This window comes from Pinus tabuliformis, chromosome J (assembly GCF_031772625.1).
Source record: "Pinus tabuliformis cultivar Carrire ecotype Pingquan chromosome J, CPIR1, whole genome shotgun sequence".
NCBI classification, from domain to species: Eukaryota; Viridiplantae; Streptophyta; class Pinopsida; order Pinales; family Pinaceae; genus Pinus; species Pinus tabuliformis.
Genome location: NC_142295.1, coordinates 1,644,185,368 through 1,644,208,267, shown reverse-complemented (window position 1 = coordinate 1,644,208,267; position 22,900 = coordinate 1,644,185,368). Strand labels below are relative to the sequence as shown.

Here is a 22,900-nt window from a genome sequence, read left to right as displayed (position 1 = left end):
ATCTCATATTAAGAAGTTTGTGGGAGAATGTTTGGTTTGCAAACAAAATAAAGTTGAGACAATTAAGACCCCAGGTTTGTTGCAACCTTTAGACATTCCAAGTCAATGTTGGAAGGAGGTCCTAATGGATTTTATCACAAGTTTACCCAAGTATGAAAGAAAGAGTGTCATCATGGTGGTAGTTGATAGACTTACCAAGTATGCACACTTTTGTGCATTATCTCATCCTTTTAAAGCCAGTACAGTTCCTACTACATTTATGGAAACAATTCAAAAGCATCATGGAAACCCAAAGATTATAGTAAGTGACAGATATCACATTTTCACTATAAATTTTTGGACGAAATAATTTTCTTGTCTTGGTACTCAATTAGTTCATAGCTCATATTATCATCCTCAATCTGATGGGAAAACTGAGATAGTAAACAAATGTTTGGAAGGATATCTTCGTTGCTTTGTATCTGATAAACAAACAAAAATGGTCAAGTGGTTACCTTTAGCTAAATGGTGGTATAACAATTCCTTCCACACTGCAGTAAAAATGACCCCATTTATGACATTTTATGGATATCATCCACCATCCATCACATCATTTTTAAGAGAAAATTCTAAGGTTCAAGCAATGGGAGATCACATAGAGCATCAACAACAAGTTCTCCAACTCTTAAAGGATAACCTCACTCTGGCGCAGAATTAAATAAAACAACAAACACATCAACATCACAGTGAAAAAAGTTTTGATGTAGGTGATTGGGTATTTTTACAACTACAACCATACAAACAAATGTCTTTCAAGCAAGCTAAGAAGGATAATAATTTATCACCCAAGTACTACGACCCTTACAGGGTGTTGCAAAAGATTGGTACTATGGCATACAATTGGAGTTGTTTGCATCTTCTCGAGTACACCAAGTTTTCCATGTTTCATGCTTAAAAAAGGTTATTGGTGACAAGCTTCCAATTAGAACAGTGTTGCCAGAACTTGACGAAAAAGGAAAAATCATATTTGAGGCTGAAGCAGTCACGAAAACAAGAACCCGACAACTACGGAATCGATCAATTTCAAATTATCTCATTAAGTGGAAGAACTTACCCACTGAAGATTCCATGTGGGAGGATGAGAATTTTATACATAAGCATCCGGAACTAGTCAAGTATTGAGGACAACACTTTTTTGAAGGAGAGGGACATGTTAGGTCCCTATAATACTAGTGTAGCTCCCTTATTGTTATTGTTGTGTCCATGTAGCACCCATATTATTATTGTTGTGCCCCACAGAAGCCCACTATTGTTATTGTTGTGCCCTTACATTATCATTGTTATGTAGGCTCTGATTATATTGTGACCCCTTAGACTCCTATATATATAAAGGAGTTCTTGTCATTTGTATCATCCAATAATTGTTCATTTATGTAATGTAAAGAAGATTTCCCCCTTGAAGAGGATAATTTTTAAGTCGTTGATATGAGATAAAGAAATTGTAAGTTAAGAGGTTGGTAAGCTTCAAGCGTAGAATATTTGACTTAAGGTACATGACAACATAAATCTTGCATTATAAATTGGAAGATGCATAAAACTTGTTATTGCTTATGAAACCTAATTAGCCTTCTCCATTCCATGAGAAGTCAAGTTTTCAAATAGACAAAAGTTCACTTTCATGTACTAGCCATCCTAAATAACCACCCATTATCTAAGACCCTAATCTAATCACTGTGAATTTGATATTTTGTAATAGGAGGTTGCCCCTCAAAGAAAGTCTAATACAACATGCCAAAAGGAAAGTTTCATAAAAGACAAAACCAAGAACAAATAATTCCTAGATAATGTGATTTATGTAATGCTTGAAGTGAAGGATACAACACTCCTTTTAAGGTTTTGTACATTTGTTGCAAGTGTTACATCAATTGTTAAATTTCATACAATTATGTCATGCAATGTAAAAGAACATAAGAATACAATTTAGAGGGTGCAATACCAATTGCCAAGCTTAATACAATGCTTCATATAACACAATGTCTAAATTGGCCCTATTTGTATAAATTCGATACACAATGTACTTGAGTCTCTTTCCTTCACGAAATCCTACAAATTGAAATCAACGAACTATTTTTGAATTTTTTAAACAATCAAAGGATTCACATGGTCTTATCTGCCAGTACGTGGTTCCTTTCAACATCGAATTAGGGTCTAGTAGATATTCTACAAAGAGTTTGTCATTAGGATGGTGTTATCTGCCAGTACGTGGTTCCTTTCAACATCGAATTAGGGTCTAGTAGATATTCTACAAAGAGTTTGTCATTAGGATGTTGGTGGTGTATCCACATCTGCTCTCTTCAAGACAATTCAGTTGTAGGTACATTTAAACCCAAACAGTTACATGATGAATCTTCTATTCTTCTATCTCAACATTGATTGCTTGGGCCATAGAGAAAAAAAATCCATTAAACTCCTCCTGGAAACTCACTCCCTATGATATACCTTTCTATGCTTGAGTAGATGCATCTGTTTTTATGTACTCACCTGATAGTGTTTTGGGGTCAAATAGATTATCTCTATTTTGTATATTTCTTGTCAGTGGTTAAATGTTAAAATTTCACCCTTGTTGATACTCATCTTGATCTTTGATTAGCAGGGAGAAAACTTTTAGATCTTGTAACTATAGGATTTGTTTTATTATTATAATTTAGGTGATCGATTGTCATAAAAGGGAAAATAATTATGGGCAATTCTTTCTATCCCTAGAGCCAGCCTACAACAGCAGAGAGGACAATAGAAAGGGCAGGCACGATTTCTCCCAAACTCATCACAATAATGCAAAACAAAGAAAAGTAAAGCATACATGGATACAGCCTATTGTATGCAAAAGTAGGTGTATATTCCACATGCCATAACTTCCTCCTGCTACTAGTATGTATATAAATGAGATTAGAAATGCTTGATTATTAAACCCATGGGCTACTGATGGTAAATCTGGAATGTAATGCATGTGGTAGGAAATATATTGATAGATGCCAAAAGGTCAACAGAGTAGAAATATATTATGCATTATACTCTGCATCAGATAGTGCAAAAGTAGACACTCAGTTGTTTGGCTGTACAGCTTGCTGCGTACTGTGCATCTCAACTGAACTGCATGTATCCATTCTTTGGATAAAAATGAAAAACGCATATTGATGTTATTGCAGCAGCCACCTTAATATTTGACCTTATTATTGGCTTCTAAATCGTGACTAACATGCATGAATTGGAAATTTTCAGTTCTGAGTTTCTTGTGAGAACTGTCAAATACAATTTTTTATAAGAGCTTAGCCTGCCATGCTCTTTATTATATGTCACTCAAATGGTGGCTGGAGGACTTGCATTTAGACAGGTATAGCTTAAATAGGTCCCCCAACCAGAAAAATACACTAGGCCTTTGTACCATAGCCATAGTGCACATTTGACTTGTATCATTTACTTATTGTTACTAACAACTTTCTTACTAATGACCACATACAGATAAATCATAACAGAGAAACCTCAATAATTATTGAAAACTGCGCATAGTTTGAGAAAGATTCTAAAACCTCCATATACACTCAATTCACTAGACTGCAGATTGTTGGACATCATTTGATGCCAATTCTGTAGATGGGTGTATATAATCATATATGGAAGGCTCATCAAAGTCATTTGGCAGGTACTCCCAATGCAAATTTGGAACCCAACTAGCATTCTTCAATACCTTCAAAAGCTCCTCAAGCAGAATTTGGTTGCCAACAGGGCTCAAATGGAACCCATCACTGCAAAGTATTTAGAAAACAATGTATATTAACAGAAAAACATTAAAGGCATGGCATGCAAAAATAAGAGCAGAACAGATGTTCCTCACCATCCCTTCAGTTAACACTATGATATCAGGACCCAAGGAACAGTTGTGTGAAGGTGAGGAATCCCCAAAAAATTTACAAAAGGCAAATAGCAGTTAGATCATCCTTGCACAAGATTAATATATGACCTTGTTGCACTGAGGGTACTGAGGTTCATCTACAGGTTAGGTAGAAGTGTCATGTTTGTAACATTAATAAATTAAATTGAAACAAAATTGAAGTCTGTAAAAATGAAAAATTAAAAAATAACCAAAACATTAGAAGAAAGGGACCCTAATAAGTGCTCATCATCACATTGGTGGAATTCGGTCTCTCTAAAAGAGACTTGACTTCCTTTCTTGTACTTTCCTACTTGTGGAGATGTGATCTTATGTGGATTTTGGCTATTGGAGACTAGTTTTTGTTTTGGAGGCATCATTTTAGGATTGGAAGAAGGCATTTTCTTCGGTATATTGTGAGTGTTTTTGTTGAATATCTTTTATGCTTTTGCTTGTAATGGAATATTGCTAGAGTTTCTATATTCCTTGTCCAAATGAAATTTTTTATATCAAATTATTGGTAGTTATTGCATGCTTAATCTTTTATCCTTGAACTCCCTAGAAAACCTCCTAGAGAGCCTTTTTCTAGTGAATTTCTCCCCTCATAAAATGATAGCTAGGGTTAGGAAGTGAAAACTAGGGTTTTCCCCCTTACTCCCTTCAAGGATTTGATATTTTCATGGTTAAAGTTCCTAAGATTCCATCACTAAAGTAGGGAAAAGGCACTGACAACCCTCTCGATGATCAAAACCACTGAAAACTTATCTTTTACTTCTCTTTTTCCTATTTTTGAGACTTCAAGGCAAGCCGCTAGGGCTAGGGAAAGGGTCGAATTCAACTAGGGTTTTCTCTAAGACAATGTGGGAGTTAATTTGGTTGATTTCCACCTTGTTTGTGTTGAAGAATGTAACTACAGTCGATCTTCATAATTTTATTTGTCAAAAGAAATTGTATTATTAAAGAAAATGACTTATTAAAGCATGAGTTTCATGCTCAAGGATTTTTAGGTCAAAGCCTCCATTGAAGGTTTCTAGGTTTTGTCTTGAGTCAATAGAGTCACTTTCATTTTTATTAGGCCCTTCTTGGGCTTTTGTATCATGTAAAAGAATTATTTTTGAGTCAAAAAGGTCATTTGTCACCTCCACACCAAGTCGGCATAAATTAGGGCAATTTGACCCAGCAGAAAGGCTATATATAGAGAGGCAACTCGACCTATTTGGAGTACTCACTCAACAAGTTCGATCTACGAGAAGAAGCAAAAAAAGAGAGCAAAGATGTTGGAGAAGGATAGAAGAAGCTGGTAGACCAAATCAACTTCTTGGGCAATCTATCTCTCACATGTGCGAAGTTTATGGGCTGTTGTTGGGGCCAAAATTTTGTATCTACTGCAGGTCCGAAATTCTGTAGCTGGGGGCTGAAAATTAGTAGTTGGAGGTTGAGATTCTGGGTTGTAGTTGCTACTGGGAAGTTGTCACTTGGAGACTTTGACAAGTATAATCTATTGGAAGGAAGGGTTGACTTGGTGATTGGAGGAGCCTAGGAGGTCTTTGTCTAGGTCTAATCTTGATTTGAATCTACTAGTGGAAGAGTTGGACTAGGTTTTCCCCTTGGAGGGGTTTTTCCCTGGCTGAGTGCCTACATCTTGTGTCTCTTGTTCTTGTGGTCTTCATATACATTTAATTTGGTAATTGCTTGATGAAAGATAAACTAATAAAGAAGTAAAAGAAGCCAACATAACTCACAAGTAATTATCAAGAAAGAGGAATCAAACCCTAATTCCTATAAGCATTGATTTCTCAACATGGTATCAGAGCTAAGGTGAAAGAAGGGCTAGTTGAAGATCACTTTGTTGGTTATCATTTGAAGAAAGGAAAAGCAATATTGGAAGGAAAGGTTACTCCCTCTATGGCAAGTTATTTGAAGATGGGACTCAATATCATGAAAATTATAGGAAGTTGGATTAGAAGGATTATCTCCAATCTATCTAGGAGAGTCAAGAGTGAAGGATTCTTGGTTGCACTTACAGGTATACTTGATGATGACAATGCATGGATCATTGATAGCAGAGCCTCGAGACATATGATGGGAGAAAGTGTAGAACTTCATACTCTATCAAGAGAATCATCATCACGTGTAGTGGAGCTAGGAGACAACAACAATTATGCAGTCAAGGGCCTTGGATCTACATCATTGAAGCTGGAAAATGGAGCAAAGCTACATCTCAACAACATCCTCTATGTTCTAGGTTAGAAAAGGAATTTACTTTCCATTTCTTGTATAGAAGATAAAGGAGATATGGTTGCTTTTGTAGATGGTAAAGTTTTGGTTTGGGGAAAGGATTCAAGTATTGAAAAGGCAAAGGATATTGGAGTTCGTGAAGGAAGACTATATAGAGTTATAACATCATCTCCTCAAGCCCTAGTTCACATGAAGATCAATCCTATTGAACTTTGGCGTAGAATACATGGGCATATTCATTACAAGATAATACCCTCTCTTAGTCAAATGGTGAAGGGCATCTCCAACGTCAAGGAAGAATAGAACCATTGAAGAATGCATAAGGACTATGATATTTGATCAAGATCTACCAAAATTTCTATGGGGAGAAGCAGCCATGACAGTAGTATACATACAAAATAGAAGTCCTCATAGAATCCTTGATAATATGATACCAGAAGAAGCATTCACAGGGAAGAAGCCATGTCTAGACCATCTTTGAATCTTTGGGTGTCCTGCATACATTCATGTTCCAAAAGACAAGCAAAGTAAGTTAGATTCTACAAGTATAAAAGGTATCTTCGTTGGTTATAGCCTTTCATCAAAGGCTTATAGAATCTACATCAAAGAAGGAAGACAAATCAAAGTTAGCAGGGATGTTATATTTGATGAAAACCATGCCTACAAAAGATCCAAGGATATACCAATCAAATCTGATGAAGAAGATGTACCACTATTTGAAGAAGAAGAGCAACATGACAAGGCACCTGCAAACCAAGAAGAAGAAGAAGAAGGACCAAGTGAGCCTATTCAACCTATAGTCATTCCCGAAACAAAGAAGAAGACAAATTGGTTAAAAGCTACACTTGAAAATGCCAAAGGACATGGAGAAACTAAAGAAACTTTTAGAGAAAACAAAAGACCAAAGAGATACTCAGGATATACGACATACATGACGAAGTTGATGGAAGCAGAACCAACTACCTTTGAAGAAGCCGCTCATCAAGAAGAACGAAAGAAAGTGATGCGGGAAGAATATCAATCCATCATGAAGAATGGGGTTTGGGAAATCATTCCTAGACCAAGTGACAAATCTGTTGTCACTTCCAAATGGATTTATAAAATCAAACATGTAGTAGATGGAAGCATAGACAAATACAAAGCCAAATTTGTTGCAAGGGGTTTCGCACAAAAGGAAGGAATAGATTATGAGAAAACCTTTGTTCCTACTACCAGGTATACTACTATTAGATCTTTGGTTTTGCTAGTTTCTACTATGGGATGGAATATCCATCAAATGGATGTCAAAACAATATTCCTAAATGGAACCATTGATGAAAAAGTATATATTGAACAACCAGAAGGCTTTGAGATAAATAGCAGGGATACACATGTTTACAGACTCAAGAAAGTTCTTATGGCTTGAAGCAAGCTCCTAGGGCTTGGTATGCAAGAATGGATGCATATCTATTAAGGATTGTGTTCGTCAAAAGATCTGCCAATGCAAACCTCTACATCAAGATAGTGAAGAATGAACCAGTCATTATACTACTATATGTGGATGATTTGTTTATTACAGGTGTGGAACACAAAATCCTAGAATGCAAGAAAATGATTACAGCAGAATTTGAAATGAAATATTTGGGACTCATGCACTATTACTTGGGCTTGAAAGTTTGGTAGAAACCTGGTGAGATATATCTTGGTCAAGGTCAGTACATAATCAAGATGTTACAAAGGTTCTATATGATGGATTCCAAGCCTATGACCACTCCCATGACCACTAATCTCAAAAAGTTGAGAAGCTCCGACTCTAGCCTTGTTGATCCTACAAGCTATCATAAGTTGGTGGGCTCTTTGATGTACTTGGTGAATACGAGACCTGATATATGCTTTGCTGTAAATGTTCTTAGTCAATTTCAGTTGGAGCCTCATCATGACCATTGGATAGCTACCAAGCATATCTTGAGATACCTACATGGAACAATTCATCATTGCCTGAAGTATGATGGAAAGGAAGTTAAGTTAATAGGTTTTACTGATTCCGATTAGGGTGGCAGTGAGACTGATGGGAGAAGCAACACCAGTGGTTGTTTTAGTTTGGGATCTACCATGATTTCATGGACGAGTAGAAAATAAGATCCTGTTGAGTTAAGTAGTGCTGAAGCTAAATATGTTCTAGCATGTGAAGTAGGAAAAGAAGTTGTTTGGTTAAAAAAACTCTTGACAAATTTGTTTGGAAAGCCTTTAGATCCTACAATGATAAATTGTGATAATCAAAGTAGCATCAAGATGTCTGAAGACCCCGTATTCCATGCTAGGATGAAGCATATCAATAACAAGTACCATTACATTAGGAGTTTGGTACAAGATGGGGTTGTGAAGCTACAATATATTCCGATGGATGAACATGTAGTTGACGCGTTGACGGAATCTCTTCCGAATAAGAAGTTTGAATATTTCATAAGCATGCTTGGATTTGTTGATGTTACAAATTTAGTTGATAGGGAGAGATGAAGCATCTTGTGGCAACAAGATGCTTGGGAGGACATCTGGCTGACCTATGTGTTGATGTCTAGATCCCGAAGTAGGGAGGGTGGCATTGGTCATGGAGCTCTGACCTTGGATACACACCTAGATCCCTAGGTTGGTGTTAGAGCTTAAAATCCTGATGGTACCTAGAGAGGCTAAAGTTTGAGTACACCTTAGTCCCACCCGATTAGAGTACCCTGGTCAGGTATCTAATCTATAGCACTACGTGTGCTAGAACTCTTCATAGTTCATATCATTTTGAGATCTTCCATGTACCTATATGTATGTAATTATGAATACCTCCCTAGTTAAGAGGGAGTGTTGAAGAATGTAACTAGTGTCGGTCTTCATAATTGTAGTTGTCAAAATAAACTTTATTATTAAAAAAAATGTCTTATTAAAGCATGGGTTTCATGCTTGGGTCAATGATTTTTAGGTCAAAGCCTCCATTAAAGGCTTCTAGGTTTTGTCTTGAGTCAATAGAATCATTGTCACTTTTATAAGACTCTTCTTAGGCTTTTGTATCATGGAAAAAGAATTAATTTTTTAGATTTCCTCGTACTCCTCCACGATCTTGTCCATCTGTTGTTGTCATGCAGAGGGGCCTTGTCTGGAGGTCGTGGCCACCGTCTTCTTCTTTCCCTAAGGGCGTATCATCAGGAAAACAAATTTCCCGGTTTTGGAAATGAGCTTACTGCATTGTTTTGCAGTAACCAAAGAGATGGCGATAGGCGGTGCTACCTCCAGTATCCTGTACAACTTATTTCCCAAGGTAACAATAACAGCGCGAGGCCTTGACTCATATACAACATGTCGCTTCCACAAGTATGGTTGGCCTAATAATACATCACAAACATCAAGGGGAGCAACGTCACATAATACCTCATCCGTGAGGGGCTTGATGCTGTATGGAAGGCGACACTACTGGTTGATGTGAAGATCCCATTCTTGGTGAAGCCACTCGATGGTGTACGGTTGTGTGTGTGTTGTGGTCGGTAAGCCCAGTCGCTTCACGACCTCTACTGAAATGAGGTTCTTTTGGCTTCCACTATCGATAATGAAATGTAGCAGGGAACCCTTTACCCACATCTGGGAGTGGAAGAGGCGCTCCTCCTCCTCTGGATCTTCGAGCACCTCCTTCTAGATCTTCGTGGTGGCAACGATGTCGTTGGGCTCCGTCGATAATCTGCTTCCCTTTGTCATTCCCCTTATCGAGTTTTGACTCAAGAGTCGGAACATACATTTGATTCAGAAGCCTTCAGCTCGGCCACCAGTGACTGTTTGGCCCAACACTCACTTGTGTTGTGACTGGAGCTCTTATGGAACTCACACCACTTTCCCGTGTCGTTCGGCTTCACGGTGTTGTTCTTTGCTTGTGGCTTTGGCGGGTTGTCCTGGGCCGCCCCGCCTTGGCTTTGTCCTTTTTTTTGCTATTTTGGAGGCACCTTTCCCTTGCTTCAGATTCGCAGATCCAAAGTCTTGCTTCTTCTATTTAATCTTGTGCTCGATCTTGACAGCATATCGGTACGCCGTGTCAAGCGAGGCGATGTCCAGGAACTCCATCTCATCCTAGATGTACCTGTGTAGGTAGTCGCAGTACTTGAGTACCAAATGTTTCTTAGAATCCTTGATACCCAACTTCGTGCGAAGGGTATGAAAAACATTGGTAAACTCCGGCACATCTTGGTCCCTTCCCTGCTGCAGCGTGGTCCACTTTATGTATTTATCTTCATAGCTCCTGACAGGGTAGTACTGCTCCTTGATGGCGTCCCGAAACGAATTCCAAATGGGTGTGGCTGAAAACAGTGAGGGTGTACTTTCATCCTTCTGCTCATAGTAGGTTTCCCACTAGTCCTTGACGTGGGGGACGACTTTGAGAAGAGAAAAAGTAATCTTTTTTCTGGCTAGAAAAATCATGAACAAAAAAATATCCTTCTAGCAGATTTAACCATTTATCTACAGCGTCTGCATCTATTTGGCCCTCAAATATGGGAATGTCAAAGTTTACTTGTACCTTAAAAGGAGTGGTGCCTCCAGAGTGGTTGCTGAATGTGGATGCGCCACCGGTGGGAAACCTTTGAAGGATCTGGGCAAAGTTATCCATTATCGCGTTCCTTTATTTCTCGAGGGCCTCCTCAAGCAATATTTTGATAGAATCTCTTGCTCCCTCGTCTTTCTTTTCTTCCCCCATGGGAGGCCGTCGAGATTTGCGAGGCTGGTCTTGCAAAGGTTCGACTAGTTCAAGCCCTAACTCGTTATATCCCGACGTCGTTGGGGACATGCAAAGAAAAACAGAGAAAGAGTTGGCTCTAATACCATTGATCCGAATTTAAATAGGAACGCAACAAATTATAGATATAACCATAAATACATATATGCAACAGAAATAACACTTCATTTCATTAATATCAAATACCGAAGTATGCTTACAAACGGAATGCAAATAAGGCTAGCTCAGTGATGGTAGCTTATCTCTGAGAAGAGATGTGGCAGCTACATGCCTCTAAACTGTGTTACAAAGAGGTTCAAAGGCCTATTTATTATTGAGAAACAATGGAAAACCCTTAAATTCCAAAAATCTAACCCTAGGAGATGAAGCGCCAAACTATGGGCCCCGTTTGGGTAAATTGGTACATCAACTTCCTAGGGTCGTAACTTTGGCATATGATCTTTGTTTGACGTGTACAATACCTCGTTAGAAAGATCTATCCGAGGACTACAACTTTCAGATTAGCCTGTTTTCCCAAAAAAACGTCGTTTAGGGCCTCAAAATGGCTCTGAAAGTTCAGGACCCGAAAAACTGCCAAAAATAGTAAATTGTGCTACAAATAAGGAAACTGAAAAACTGAAAAAAAAAAAAAGAAAAAAAAAAAAAAAAAAAGACAATGGTGGGGGTCAAAGTGGAATAGGCGAGTGGCCATGAATATCCACTTGGATCAGTTTTCTGCTTAAGGAGACACCCTTCCCTTGATCCAATGAGATTCTTCATGAGATAGGTCTACAAACTAAAGTAACATAACAATAGCCCCAGTTTTGCCACGTATAGTAGGAACCCTAGAGAATTAGGGTCCTTTTTCGTTCACTAGAGAGATAGGCTTCTTCGCTTGACTTGGGAGGCCTTGTAGGCCTAGTTTCTAGCCCAAACAACACTAGTTCATGGATTGTTTTGTCACTGCTGTCATACCCACAGACTTGACCTCTTTTATCTCGCACGTGTGACTGTATTCTGCCCTAGAAACAATCCTCTTCACTTTGGTCTTCTTCCTCCTTTCTTCGCTTGTCTTGGAGACCCTTAGACTTGCCTTTTCCTTCACTTTCCTCGGCTTCTACCTTCGCTGATTTCAAAGCTTGCTTGTTCATTATCTTTTGAGGGAGTGGACAACCTCTATTTATAGAGGGTTGTCCCTCCTTTAGGCCGACTTGCTCTTTGTAGGCCTACATACATTTGCTTCATCAACTTTCATCATTTAGCCTCTTTTGAAGGACGTTGCTGCATGGAGATGACTTTGAATTTGCTTGGAGGTATTCCTTTTGACTCTAATACAATTATATACATGGTGTAACATGCCCTTAAGGGTCTTACATAAATACATTGACTCTTTGACTTCTTAGAAGCACTTAAATATGTGCTTGACCTACTTCAATGAGCAAGAAACTCATTGACAAATAAGCTTCAAGGTATTGTTCTAAAATAATCTTGTTGGCCTTAGAAGCTTATTGAATCTTTGGTTGAATTCTTCCACCATTTCATTTTCTTTTTTCTTAATAGTGTTGAATTCTTTAACCAAATATTTTCCTTCTCTTTTGTCCCCATATTTATCTCTAAAAGAATCAAGGAGAGTCCTCAAAGAATCAAAAGCATTATCAACCCTATCTTGAAACCAATCCAGAGCATCATCTTCTAGAGAAAGCACAAATAACTTCATTCAAACATCTTCATGATTATAATCAGTAGCATGAGCAAATTTGTGGATGAAGTTGTTGAATTTCTTTATATGTGCTTCAGCATTTATAGCATTGTTCCCCTGGAAAAGCAGTAGCTTGCTCATAGTAGATTCGTTTGGCAGATCATGTGGATACCCTTGAATGTTGGTGAAGTTGCAAGGTCTGTAAAAATCACCCATGATGTCAACATTTATAGGATCATGGATAAAAAACAAATGGAGGTCAAGGAGGGCTTCCTGTCCGAGAAAATTTAAACGATCTCTAGAATGTAACTTGTTTAACCGAGCTCTTAGAACCTTTATAGGATCAAGAGCAAGGTTAACCAAGCTATTGGGATTCCTTCTAGAGTACGTCCTTGTGAATAGATGAATAAGTTGAGTGGCCACCCAAACAGGAAACCAACCTAAATGTCCAGGTGCTAAATGTGAGAATAAAAAAGATAAAATGATAAGGTGATGAGAAGATGAAGAATGATGAGAGATGGAAGGGGATTATAAGATTATGAGAAGTTGTCGTAAAGCCAAGGTCCAACAACATGGTCCCCGACAACGCCAAAAGATGTTGTTGCCCAGATTGTATAGGCACTGCGACAACTGCTCAAGGTAGAGGTTGTCACTTTGATCCCCGCCCAGTCCATTTTAGTTGTCTCGCAACAACAAGCTATGGGGGGTAGTCCCTATGGAATGAGGTGAAGGAAAACAAGTTGGGAACCAACTTGTTTGGGAGACATGGATGAGTGGCCTAGTTGGTTAAATTTAGCAAGGTTAATGATTAGATTATATTTTAAGTATGAGACCAGTGCCTTAATGCAGTCACAATTCTTGCTTATGGTAAATTGAAACCAAGCGACCGGATGGACACTCGTTGCTTGAATGATTGCCTAACCTATATGATATGCAATTCCTAGGACCTATGTGAGATGCAGTGATCTTGGTTTATTTTAATTATATGCTTGGTGGCCTTCTCTTAACTATTTTGAAGTTGGGCTCCAAGGTAGGTTGTGGGAAGGAGGCCAACAGGAGGCAGGCTAGGGCCTGATTAACGATACCTCCTGTTGTGCTCCTATCACCCGATGCTTCCAGCACTGCAAAGACTGCGGTTCAGACAACTCCAAGGTCACCGTGTAAACCATCGAAGAGTTTCCAAGCTCCTTAAGATAGGTGAAAAGGGTTGCCCTAGATTTCTATCAACCTAGCTTATGCTAGGAGGTAAATTTTTAATGCAGACTAAATCCTAGAATACTTATGCAAGATGATGAGTGAGATTATATTGAATTAAGATTGTTTACGTTATTCAAGTACTAAATATGAATTATCTTAAAGCAAGAGTACTTAACAATATTGAGATAACAACCTTAAACGAAATAAATTCTAAAAGATAAAAGTGCAAACTTCACAAGATATTCCTCAAGATGTTTGATCACTTATCAATAAGCCACAAAGCTATAAGATGCCACTATTCAAGAATATTCAATATCACTTAAGATGAGCCAAATATCGCTATTGAGATAACCAACGAAAACTTAGATGCCCAAAACAAGATTACGAACGATCTTATTACTTCAATGGAAATTATCAAGTGGAACTCAATTAAAACGACAAAATACCAATCTGCTCAATAGACTAATCACGAAGACAATTTATGATTCAAGTGCTTTTAGGTGAGTGAGCTAATTAGATGTGAAATATAAATTCTTATAACACATAAACTCACAAGAAAAACACAATGTTAACCACTTTCACCATGTAAATGCTAGGAACAAGTAACAATAAAAAATAGAGCTATCAAGACACTTATGCACTTTATGTTCCAATGATCTTTTTATGAGCAATAAGTGACTATTATGACAGTAGTAAGGAGTTTATGGCAACAGTGAGTAAATAACAATTCCACAATGCTTATGCTTGCCCAAAGTCACAACGAAAAGCCCAACTGCCAAGCAAACTTAGATAACTGAAAAATTAGATGATTTAGCCCTTTTAAAATGTATTTTTCAAAGATATTTTGGATCTGATATATTTATTACAGCAGTAAATAAGCCATAGATCAGCGAGCTAATGATGTTAGAGACAATGCACAAAATGCCCAAAAATAGGAAAACTCATCGAAACTGAAAATTTTAAGTTTTTTTAACTTTCTTTAAGTGTGTGCTTCAGAAATTTCAGATCTGAAATCTTCAGTTATGCAGTAAATTCCAGAAAGCATAAAATTAGATCTAGGCTAGATCTAAGGTGACCAAAATTTAGGAAAATGAAAATTTTGCAATTTTGAACAATTTTGACCAAGCTAAATATGTTTTTAGGCCTTAGTTATCAATGATGTAACTGTTGTTACTAAAATAGAGAGAAAACAAGGGTTTAGAGGTCAAACCCTAGGCCTAGAGCCTTTGTAGATGCACTTGCCCAAGTGACCCAAAATTTTAGGATGAAAAAGCCACCTGAAAAGCAATCTTTTGAAGCTCAAAAATCTGCAAAACCACCAAGGAATTAGCACTGAAAAATTCAGATGAGGGATAGGGATCAAGACTCAAGATAAGGCTAGGAGGAAGGCTAGAAGGCCAAGAAAGGCCAATACTATGCCTAATGAGGCTAGTGTTGGGGATAGGAGGGCCCTAAAGTCCTGGAAAAAGCCCTAAGGCCCACGACTTAGGGTTTTAAGGCCACAAAGGCCTGTCGCAAGTCCTTAGAGGGTTGCTGCTAGGAGAGGAGGAATGAGAAGGGAAGAAAGGAGGTCAAGGGAGGACAGAGGAGAGAGGAGGCCTAGCGGAGGAAGAAACAGGAGGGCAGAGGGAAAATAGAGGAGGCCGAGGAAGGATGGAGGCCGAGGGAGCCTAGCGTAGGGGAGGCTGAAGGCCCTAAGCCTCACGACTAGGGAAAAAATTCCCTTGGAGCCAATACATAGGAGAAAAGGGAGGAGGTTGAGGCCTCCAGGCCTCACGACCAGCCTCAGAGAGGCCTAAAACCTAGACGCAGAAGGAGAATACACTGATGCACAGGGGATAGAGGGCAACCCTGGCCCTAGGAGGGTTAGATCTAGGCCCAGGACGGCTAAAAGATGAAACCCTTGGTTCAAAAAATTTCATGCTTTAGCTCTCCAATTTTTTGAAAATTCTTCTGTGGGTAGCTCTGTAAATTTTCTAAGAGACTAGATCTTACCCTTAAGGGCCTAGATCTAGCTCTTATTCCACTTCATCCTTTGATCCAACTTGCAAAAATGGAAAATACAACACCCAGGGCCCAAATATATACAAAATACTTTAAAACCCCAAAAGCCAAGTTAAAAAAAATAATTTACAAATTCGATTTACACAATTATTTACAAGATCTACAAATATACAAGGGTTTTGAAAATTTTACATTTTTGAGAAAAATATATTTATGGAGTTTTTTCCTTTGAAGAATGGCTAAAAATACTTTAGAAACCCCAATGTATACTATAGCCTTAGAAAACATTTAATCCACCATACAAACATTTGGGATCCAAGCAACAATGATTATTGCCCAAGTTTGTGAACTTGGAAGCCAAGCACTGAAGTACCTACAAACACTATGTATTTATCTCAAAAAATAATCTATTAGATCACATGGGGAATCAAATCACCTCAGATTAGCCCAAAACTATCATATTAACTATCAATAATATGATTTTATCTCCATCAAATGAAAAAACATATCTTACCAATATTAAGCTCAACATAGAGATGTTCGCAGTCAGCACATACCACAAATCAATAAGCAAGAACACTTTGAATTCCACCCCAAATTTTTTACTATGATAGAAAAAATAGTTCACAGAGCGACAATAATTACAAAGATGCTTCAGTAGCAATTTTCTAGCCAGAGATCAAGATGCTAGAGACTCGAATGATTCTCTAATTTATAGATTTATCCTCCAAGTTGAAAAATAACGACTAGTTTCTTTGATCTTGTCAAAATAATCTTGGTCGTTGATCAATACTTCAAGATCTTTTAATCTTGGTCCTTGATTTTTATTTTTGAGGAATTTTCAAATTTATCATTTAATTTCATTTTTATTAGCTCAAAATTAATTATTTTGAGTTAATTTCCTCAAATATTTGACTTTCACTTAACCACCAAGGTCCAAAGGTCTAAATTTTCTTGAAATATATAATATTCCCTTGGTGGAGGGCCTTTAAAAATTGATTTCTTTAGGACCCACGAGTTTTTCCACTTGGAGAATTAATTTTCCTATGACAATTTAATTTTGACTCTAATGAATTAACTTTTTGGGTTAGGGTTTTATTTTATTTTGCCAGAGAAATTAATTAACTTACACATGAGGGGATTTAATAATTTTTTCACCCTTTAATACATAAGATTTTAAATTTACAACTATCAAAAGGGAAATACACATTTGGCTTAGACCCTCAAGACACATAACCCATCTGCAACACAATATGATCTAGTAGACCAAGTGATTTGTAATAAAATAATTAAGCCAATTGTTGATGAATCTAGGGCAATTAGATATAGTAGAATTCTGCTACACTTGACAACAATTTGTGAAGCAATTTTACAATTTATCTTGTTAGCTTGATCTTCTTCTCTTATTATTATTGTATGTGTGTTTACTTCATCAAACTGTTACCAAAACACAATAAACAAGAACACAAGATATTGGCTCTCTGCCAGGGAAAAACCTCTCTCTCTTAGAGAGGAAAACCCTTTCGTAAATTTCTCTTATTGAAGCTTCTTATTGATCAATGCCAAACCCTAGACCCTTGACAAGAATATCCTCCAAGCACAAGTCAAGTCCTTCCTTCTTCCGGCACTTTGTTTCTCGACACTTTGTCCTCCTTCTTTCGGCACTTCATCCTCCTTATTCTTTTGGCAACTGGTGATAGACCTTGATATGTGAGCTCTAGAAGAGATACTTTATCCTTGATCCTTAGTGAGTTCCTTCACTTATGGAGATGCCTTCTTTCTTAAGTTGCATGAAACGGGGAAATGGGTACGAGTTTCCGAAACGGGCATGGGTACGAAACGTGACCCCCCCCCCCAAATTTTGGAAACGGGGAAACGCAATATATATATATCTTAGGACATTTAAGAAATATGTGCAATCATAAAGCATATATGATACATTCTAATTTATTACATTATGATTAAATTGTCAATTGTCAATGCATAAATTATAAGTTTCTAAATTTACATCACATTTACTCATGAATCAGCCACGAGAAATTTCTAATTTCTTCTCGTGCTTGATTGGGAGTCTCCTCCTACATAGTCGAACGACCTTAGTGCTCTTGATTAAAGACAAGTTCCATACCCTAGTACATAACAAAATCCAATGGAAACATCGCAATCCCCCCAATTCTGAAATCCTGAAAAACAAATAAGTCTGCGGGATTTTGAGTGAGATCTAAAATTCTACTTTCTCCATATCAAATCCAATGAGGGTGAAACCACTCTCAAACATCCTGAGTCATTTCATGGTAATGTTAACATTACCATGAACTGCATATCAACACTAGGGCCATAGGCTTGAACATTAGGCTACCCCACTCAAGAAATCCTCTTTTTTGTAACTTGAGAGGCATCCAGAAGCATCCAGAAGATATTTTAGTTGCCCAATAAAAAATTAGAAGCGAAAAAAATAAAAAAAAAATACAAGGAAAAGTCAAGTTAGAAAAGGAAACTCCACCGTACGGCCTGGAAACGTGTTTCCGACCGTACTGGCCACGTTTCCTCCTCGAGAAATGGGCCAATACAGCCGGAAACGAGTTTCCAGGCCGTACGGTACAACTTTCCTCGTTTCCGTTTCGTTTCCGGCCGGAAACGAACCCTTCTGCAACGTTTCCTACAACTTAGCTTCCTTCTCTTAACCAACCGAGCACCTTCTTGATGTATAGTTGCAGACTTGATATGACAGCACTGTAGCCCTAGTTTCTCGCACATGTGGGAGGTTTCTTTGTGTAGTTGACTTCTTTTACCTTCGCTTGGGAGAGCCTCTTCTTCGCTTGAGTAGGAGGCCTTATAGGCTTAAGTTTCTAGCCCAAACAAAGAGAAATATATGATTGTGATATTGCTGTTGTAGTGACCACAGATTGCCCTCCTTTTCTCACACGTGTGACTGTAATTCACCCTTAAATCAGCCCTCTAAAATTTTGTTTAGTCTCCTTCTTCACTGCACTAGAGGCTCCTTATGCTCGACTTCTCTCACCCTTTTCTCAGCTATCTTTTTCGCTGATTTCAGAGGTAGTTGTTGCTTGTCATTGGAGGAGTGGACAGCCTCTATATATATAGAATTGTCCCTCCTTTAGGCCGACTTGACTTTTCCGGTTCGTTTTTGCTTCTTTGGTGATGTCATTACATGGAGAGGACTTGTGACTTTGCTTGGAGGGATATCTTTGACTCTAATACATAAATATACATGGTGTAACATGCCCTTAAGGGTCTTCAACATTTTCTTTTGACTATTTGACTTACCTATAGCATTGTGACATGTGCCAGACCTATTTCAATGAGAAAGAAACTCATTGATATATATAACAAAAATAATATTTCTTTTCTTGTATAAATACAAATATCAAAATTACATTTATGATGACCGAACCTAGTTACAATTTCTTCAACGCTCCCTCTTAACTAGGGAGGTATTCATAGATCATTACAAGGTGTTTGGCTATTTTTCAATCTTGAAGAATTCACATAAGAGAAACCGGATTGGCAATCCATTTGTTATAGCATAATAGTAACCAACATTGTTTATAGCAAGGCCTTGACTAGCAGCTCTATCTCACATAAGATCAGAGCACAATGTTGGCGAAACCAATGACTTATAGACACCTTAATCATTGTCTCTCAAGGTACATACCCACTCGGGTGTTCATTGAGTATGACCTTCTAGGACTATTCTTGTCTTGGGTTCCCAGCCCTCAAAGAATATTGGTCCTCTTGCCTACTCTTATCTTGGATGCCCTACACATCCTCAAAGAGTATCAGATGCTAGATGATTACCCAATCCTTCCATTCTTTCTTCCCAAGTGAAGACAAGAATGTTGTGTCTATCTCTTCCTCTTAATTGAGGAAGACATGCCCAAGTTTCCTCTGACCAGAAACTTGATCAAGCTTCTTTGTAATTGGGAACTTGTTAGAACTCCCTCTTAGCTAGGGACTTGTCCATTAATCAACAACTTCATCTTTGAGGGTCCTTCAGCTGCTTGATCTCCTCCTTTTTTTTGATGTCATGAAGTCTGTGTTTGAACTTTTTCTTGGTAGGGAACTGGCCATCGATCACTTTCCTTCTTGGCTTGTCATGTCATTACTTCCTTCGTGGAAAGTGGCCTTCTTGATATATGTTAGGTTCTTTTGTCATCTGGCTACTCCTTTGTCATTTGACTATGCTTTAGAATATTTATCACATAGATGCTTAGTTGTACTTGCTTGTTCCCATACTTCGATTTAGTAGCCCTTCATGACTTCATCCTGATATTGCTTCAACATCAAATAGTGCTTGGATGGCTTCTTCATCATGACATCTTTGTAGAGTTGAATCAATTATCTGCACCTTAATATCTCCAAGGCCTTCATAGGTGTCAAGGGTCCTTTGATCTTTTTCTTCCTTTGTCAGAGTTGTCATGCCTTCTTTCAGGAGATGTCTTTAATGAATCTTGCCAAATATTGATTCTTTGTGACCATGGTGTTCTTCACATGCTTGATCTCTTTCTTCATTTGCTTCTTCTTGGATTGATTAGTCAACCACCTTATACTCCTTATGGGAGCACTTCTTCATGTTGACCTTCTTTGTATTGTAGTACATGCTTTTGAGCATGTCATTGGTGAAAGAGATCCTTTTATGCTTGATCATGTTTTAGAAATATTCCCATGACTCAATAATATATATGATGACATGACTTAAACTTTGATGTATACATACCTCATCTTGATTCTTCTTTGATCATCTTGGCTTCATTTGATGGTTCTTCTTGATTGTTGTAGTCTTTCTTGCTTCATCTTTTCTTGCCTACATATCATCCTTTCTTGAATCCCATGAATGGGACTCCTAATTAGACATCTACTCTTATTTATCAACCTTCTTTTGAAGATTCTATTAGAGGATCTTGAAGACCCTTATCCTATAAATGTTTCTTCCTTTTGATGATAGAGGCCTTCTAAGATTCTTAATCATGATCAATTATTCTTTCATTGTGGATGAGTTCCTATAGGTATGCTCCTTCAATATGAAAATCTTGAGTTATATCTACACCATGCTCCTATATTCTAGAAGATGCTACTTAACCATGCATTTTATCCTATCTCTCTATCCTCCTATGCTACTCAAACTTTGAAAGAAGACTTAAGTAAAGAGGTTGACTTAGTCATAGTAGAGATCTGGAGGATCTTCCTTCTTCTGCTTCTTGTCTTCTTCTTTCACTTCTTGAGTTATGTGAGCTTCTTCCCTTTTTCTCTTGTTGTTGTTGTCCTTCTTAAGTTTGGGACAATCCCTTTTGTAGTGTCCATATTCTTGGCATCCAAAGCATTGGACTTTGGACATATCTCTATTGCTTGTTCTTCATGGACCATATCTGCCAAATTTTCCATTTCTCTTGGCCATGGTAGAAAATTCTTGCTCCTTTGATCCCACATCATCCTTTTCTTTGAGTCTAGTTTCCTCTATCTTGCATAGAGACCATAGTTCACTTAGTGGGGTAGCTTCCTTCTTGGTATATATGCTTGATGTGAAGTTGCCCCAATCCTCAGGTAGAGCATTGAGTACTACAGTTGTCATTTCTCTGTCAAACATGACTTCTCCTAGTTCTTGAAGTTAATCTCTCATCTCAGAGATCTTCATGAAGTAGGGAGTTATTCCTTCCTTTGACATCTTCATTTTGTACAAATCATTTCATAGAGGTATCACTTCTCTAGCTGTGCTTACCGAGAATAGCTCTATTAATTTATCATAGATTTCTTTTGATGTTTCAAATTTGGAGACATAAGGAATGAGAGAGTCCTTGATAGATTCTATTAGAATCCTTTGAGCTCTTGTTTCATCCTTATTGTACTTGGCTAAGGCTTGAGTTTGTTCCTTAGCAGGGATAGTGATATTCCCTTTAATGAGATCTAGAAGTTCATTCTCCTTGAGAAGTAAATCAGTCATCTTCTTCCATGCAAGGAAGTTAGTGGTCCCAACCAATTTGTTGCATTCCTTGCAAAAAGACATTGATGTATATTCAAGAGGGGACATATACTTACTTGATAGAGTTTTGCGATGTAGTAGTCTTGCTTTCTTCTTGAAGACTTGATGGCTTGCCTTCCTCAATCTTCAAATTGCTTCCTTCAAATAGACTTGCTTGATGATGAGATTTTCTTGGAGAGTAGGACTTGACTAGTAGTGCTTCTTCCCTGGAAGATGGTGTAGCTTGATGTAGGTCCTTCTTTGACTTGATCTTCTTGTAGGTGTCTTTGTATGAAAGGCTTCTTGCTTTGTAGTCCTTGATGAATAGTAGATGGTAGACCTTCTTGTCCTTGATGTGTTTGAGACTTCTTGGCTTGATGCTTCAACCTTGTAGTTGTTCTTGAGATGTCCTTCCTTGATGAGTCACCTTATGAGTGTTCTTGAGATGTCCTTTCCTTGATGTGTCACCTTACCTCTGATGCCATGTTGAAGAATCTAGGGCAATTAGATATAGTAGGATTCTTCTAGACTTGATAACAATTTGTGAAGCACTTTTACAATTTATATTGTTAGCTTGATCTTCTTCTCTTATTATTATTGTATGTGTGTTTACTTTATCAAACTATTACCAAAACACAATAAACAACAACACAAGATATTGGCTCTCTGCCAGGGCAAAATCTCTCTCTCTTAGAGAGGAAAACCCTTTCGTAAATTTCTCTTATTGAAGCTTCTTATTGATCAATGCCAAACCCTAGACCCTTGAAAAGAATATCCTCCAAGCACAAGTCAAGTCCTTCCTTCTTTCGACACTTTGTTTCTCGGCACTTCGTCCTCCTTCTTCTTCTGGCAACTGGTGATAGACCTTGTTATGTGAGCTCTAGAAGAGATACTTTATCTTTGATCCTTAGTGAGGTCCTTCACTTATGGAGATGCCTTCCTTCTCTTGACCAACCGAGCACCTTCTTGATGTGTAGTTGCAGACTTGATATGACAACACTGCAACCCTAGTTTCTCGCACATGTGGGAGGTTTCCTTGTGTATTTGACTCCTTTTACCTTCGCTTGGGAGAGCCTCTTCTTCACTTGAGTAGGAGGCCTTATAGGCCTAAGTTTCTGTTGGAAATATTGAGGGGGGGTGAATTAGTATTCCTTAGCA

The 22,900-nt window shown here is 37.9% G+C and overlaps 1 protein-coding gene across 2 annotated transcripts in view; it reads right to left on the bottom strand.

Moving 5' to 3' along the window:
• Positions 1-22,900, bottom strand: part of LOC149233834 (GDSL esterase/lipase WDL1-like) — a 373,119-nt gene that overhangs the window by 37,762 nt on the left and 312,457 nt on the right. The window contains exon 6 of one of the 2 annotated variants that reach the window (XM_089379864.1): positions 2,972-3,782. The exons of the other annotated variant lie outside the window; for it this stretch is intronic. Within the exon in view, the coding sequence (XP_089235990.1) occupies positions 3,587-3,782 (196 nt within the window). The 3' untranslated portion in view covers positions 2,972-3,586. Of the gene's footprint in view, positions 1-2,971; positions 3,783-22,900 lie in introns of those variants that run through there. 2 annotated transcript variants of the gene reach the window in all.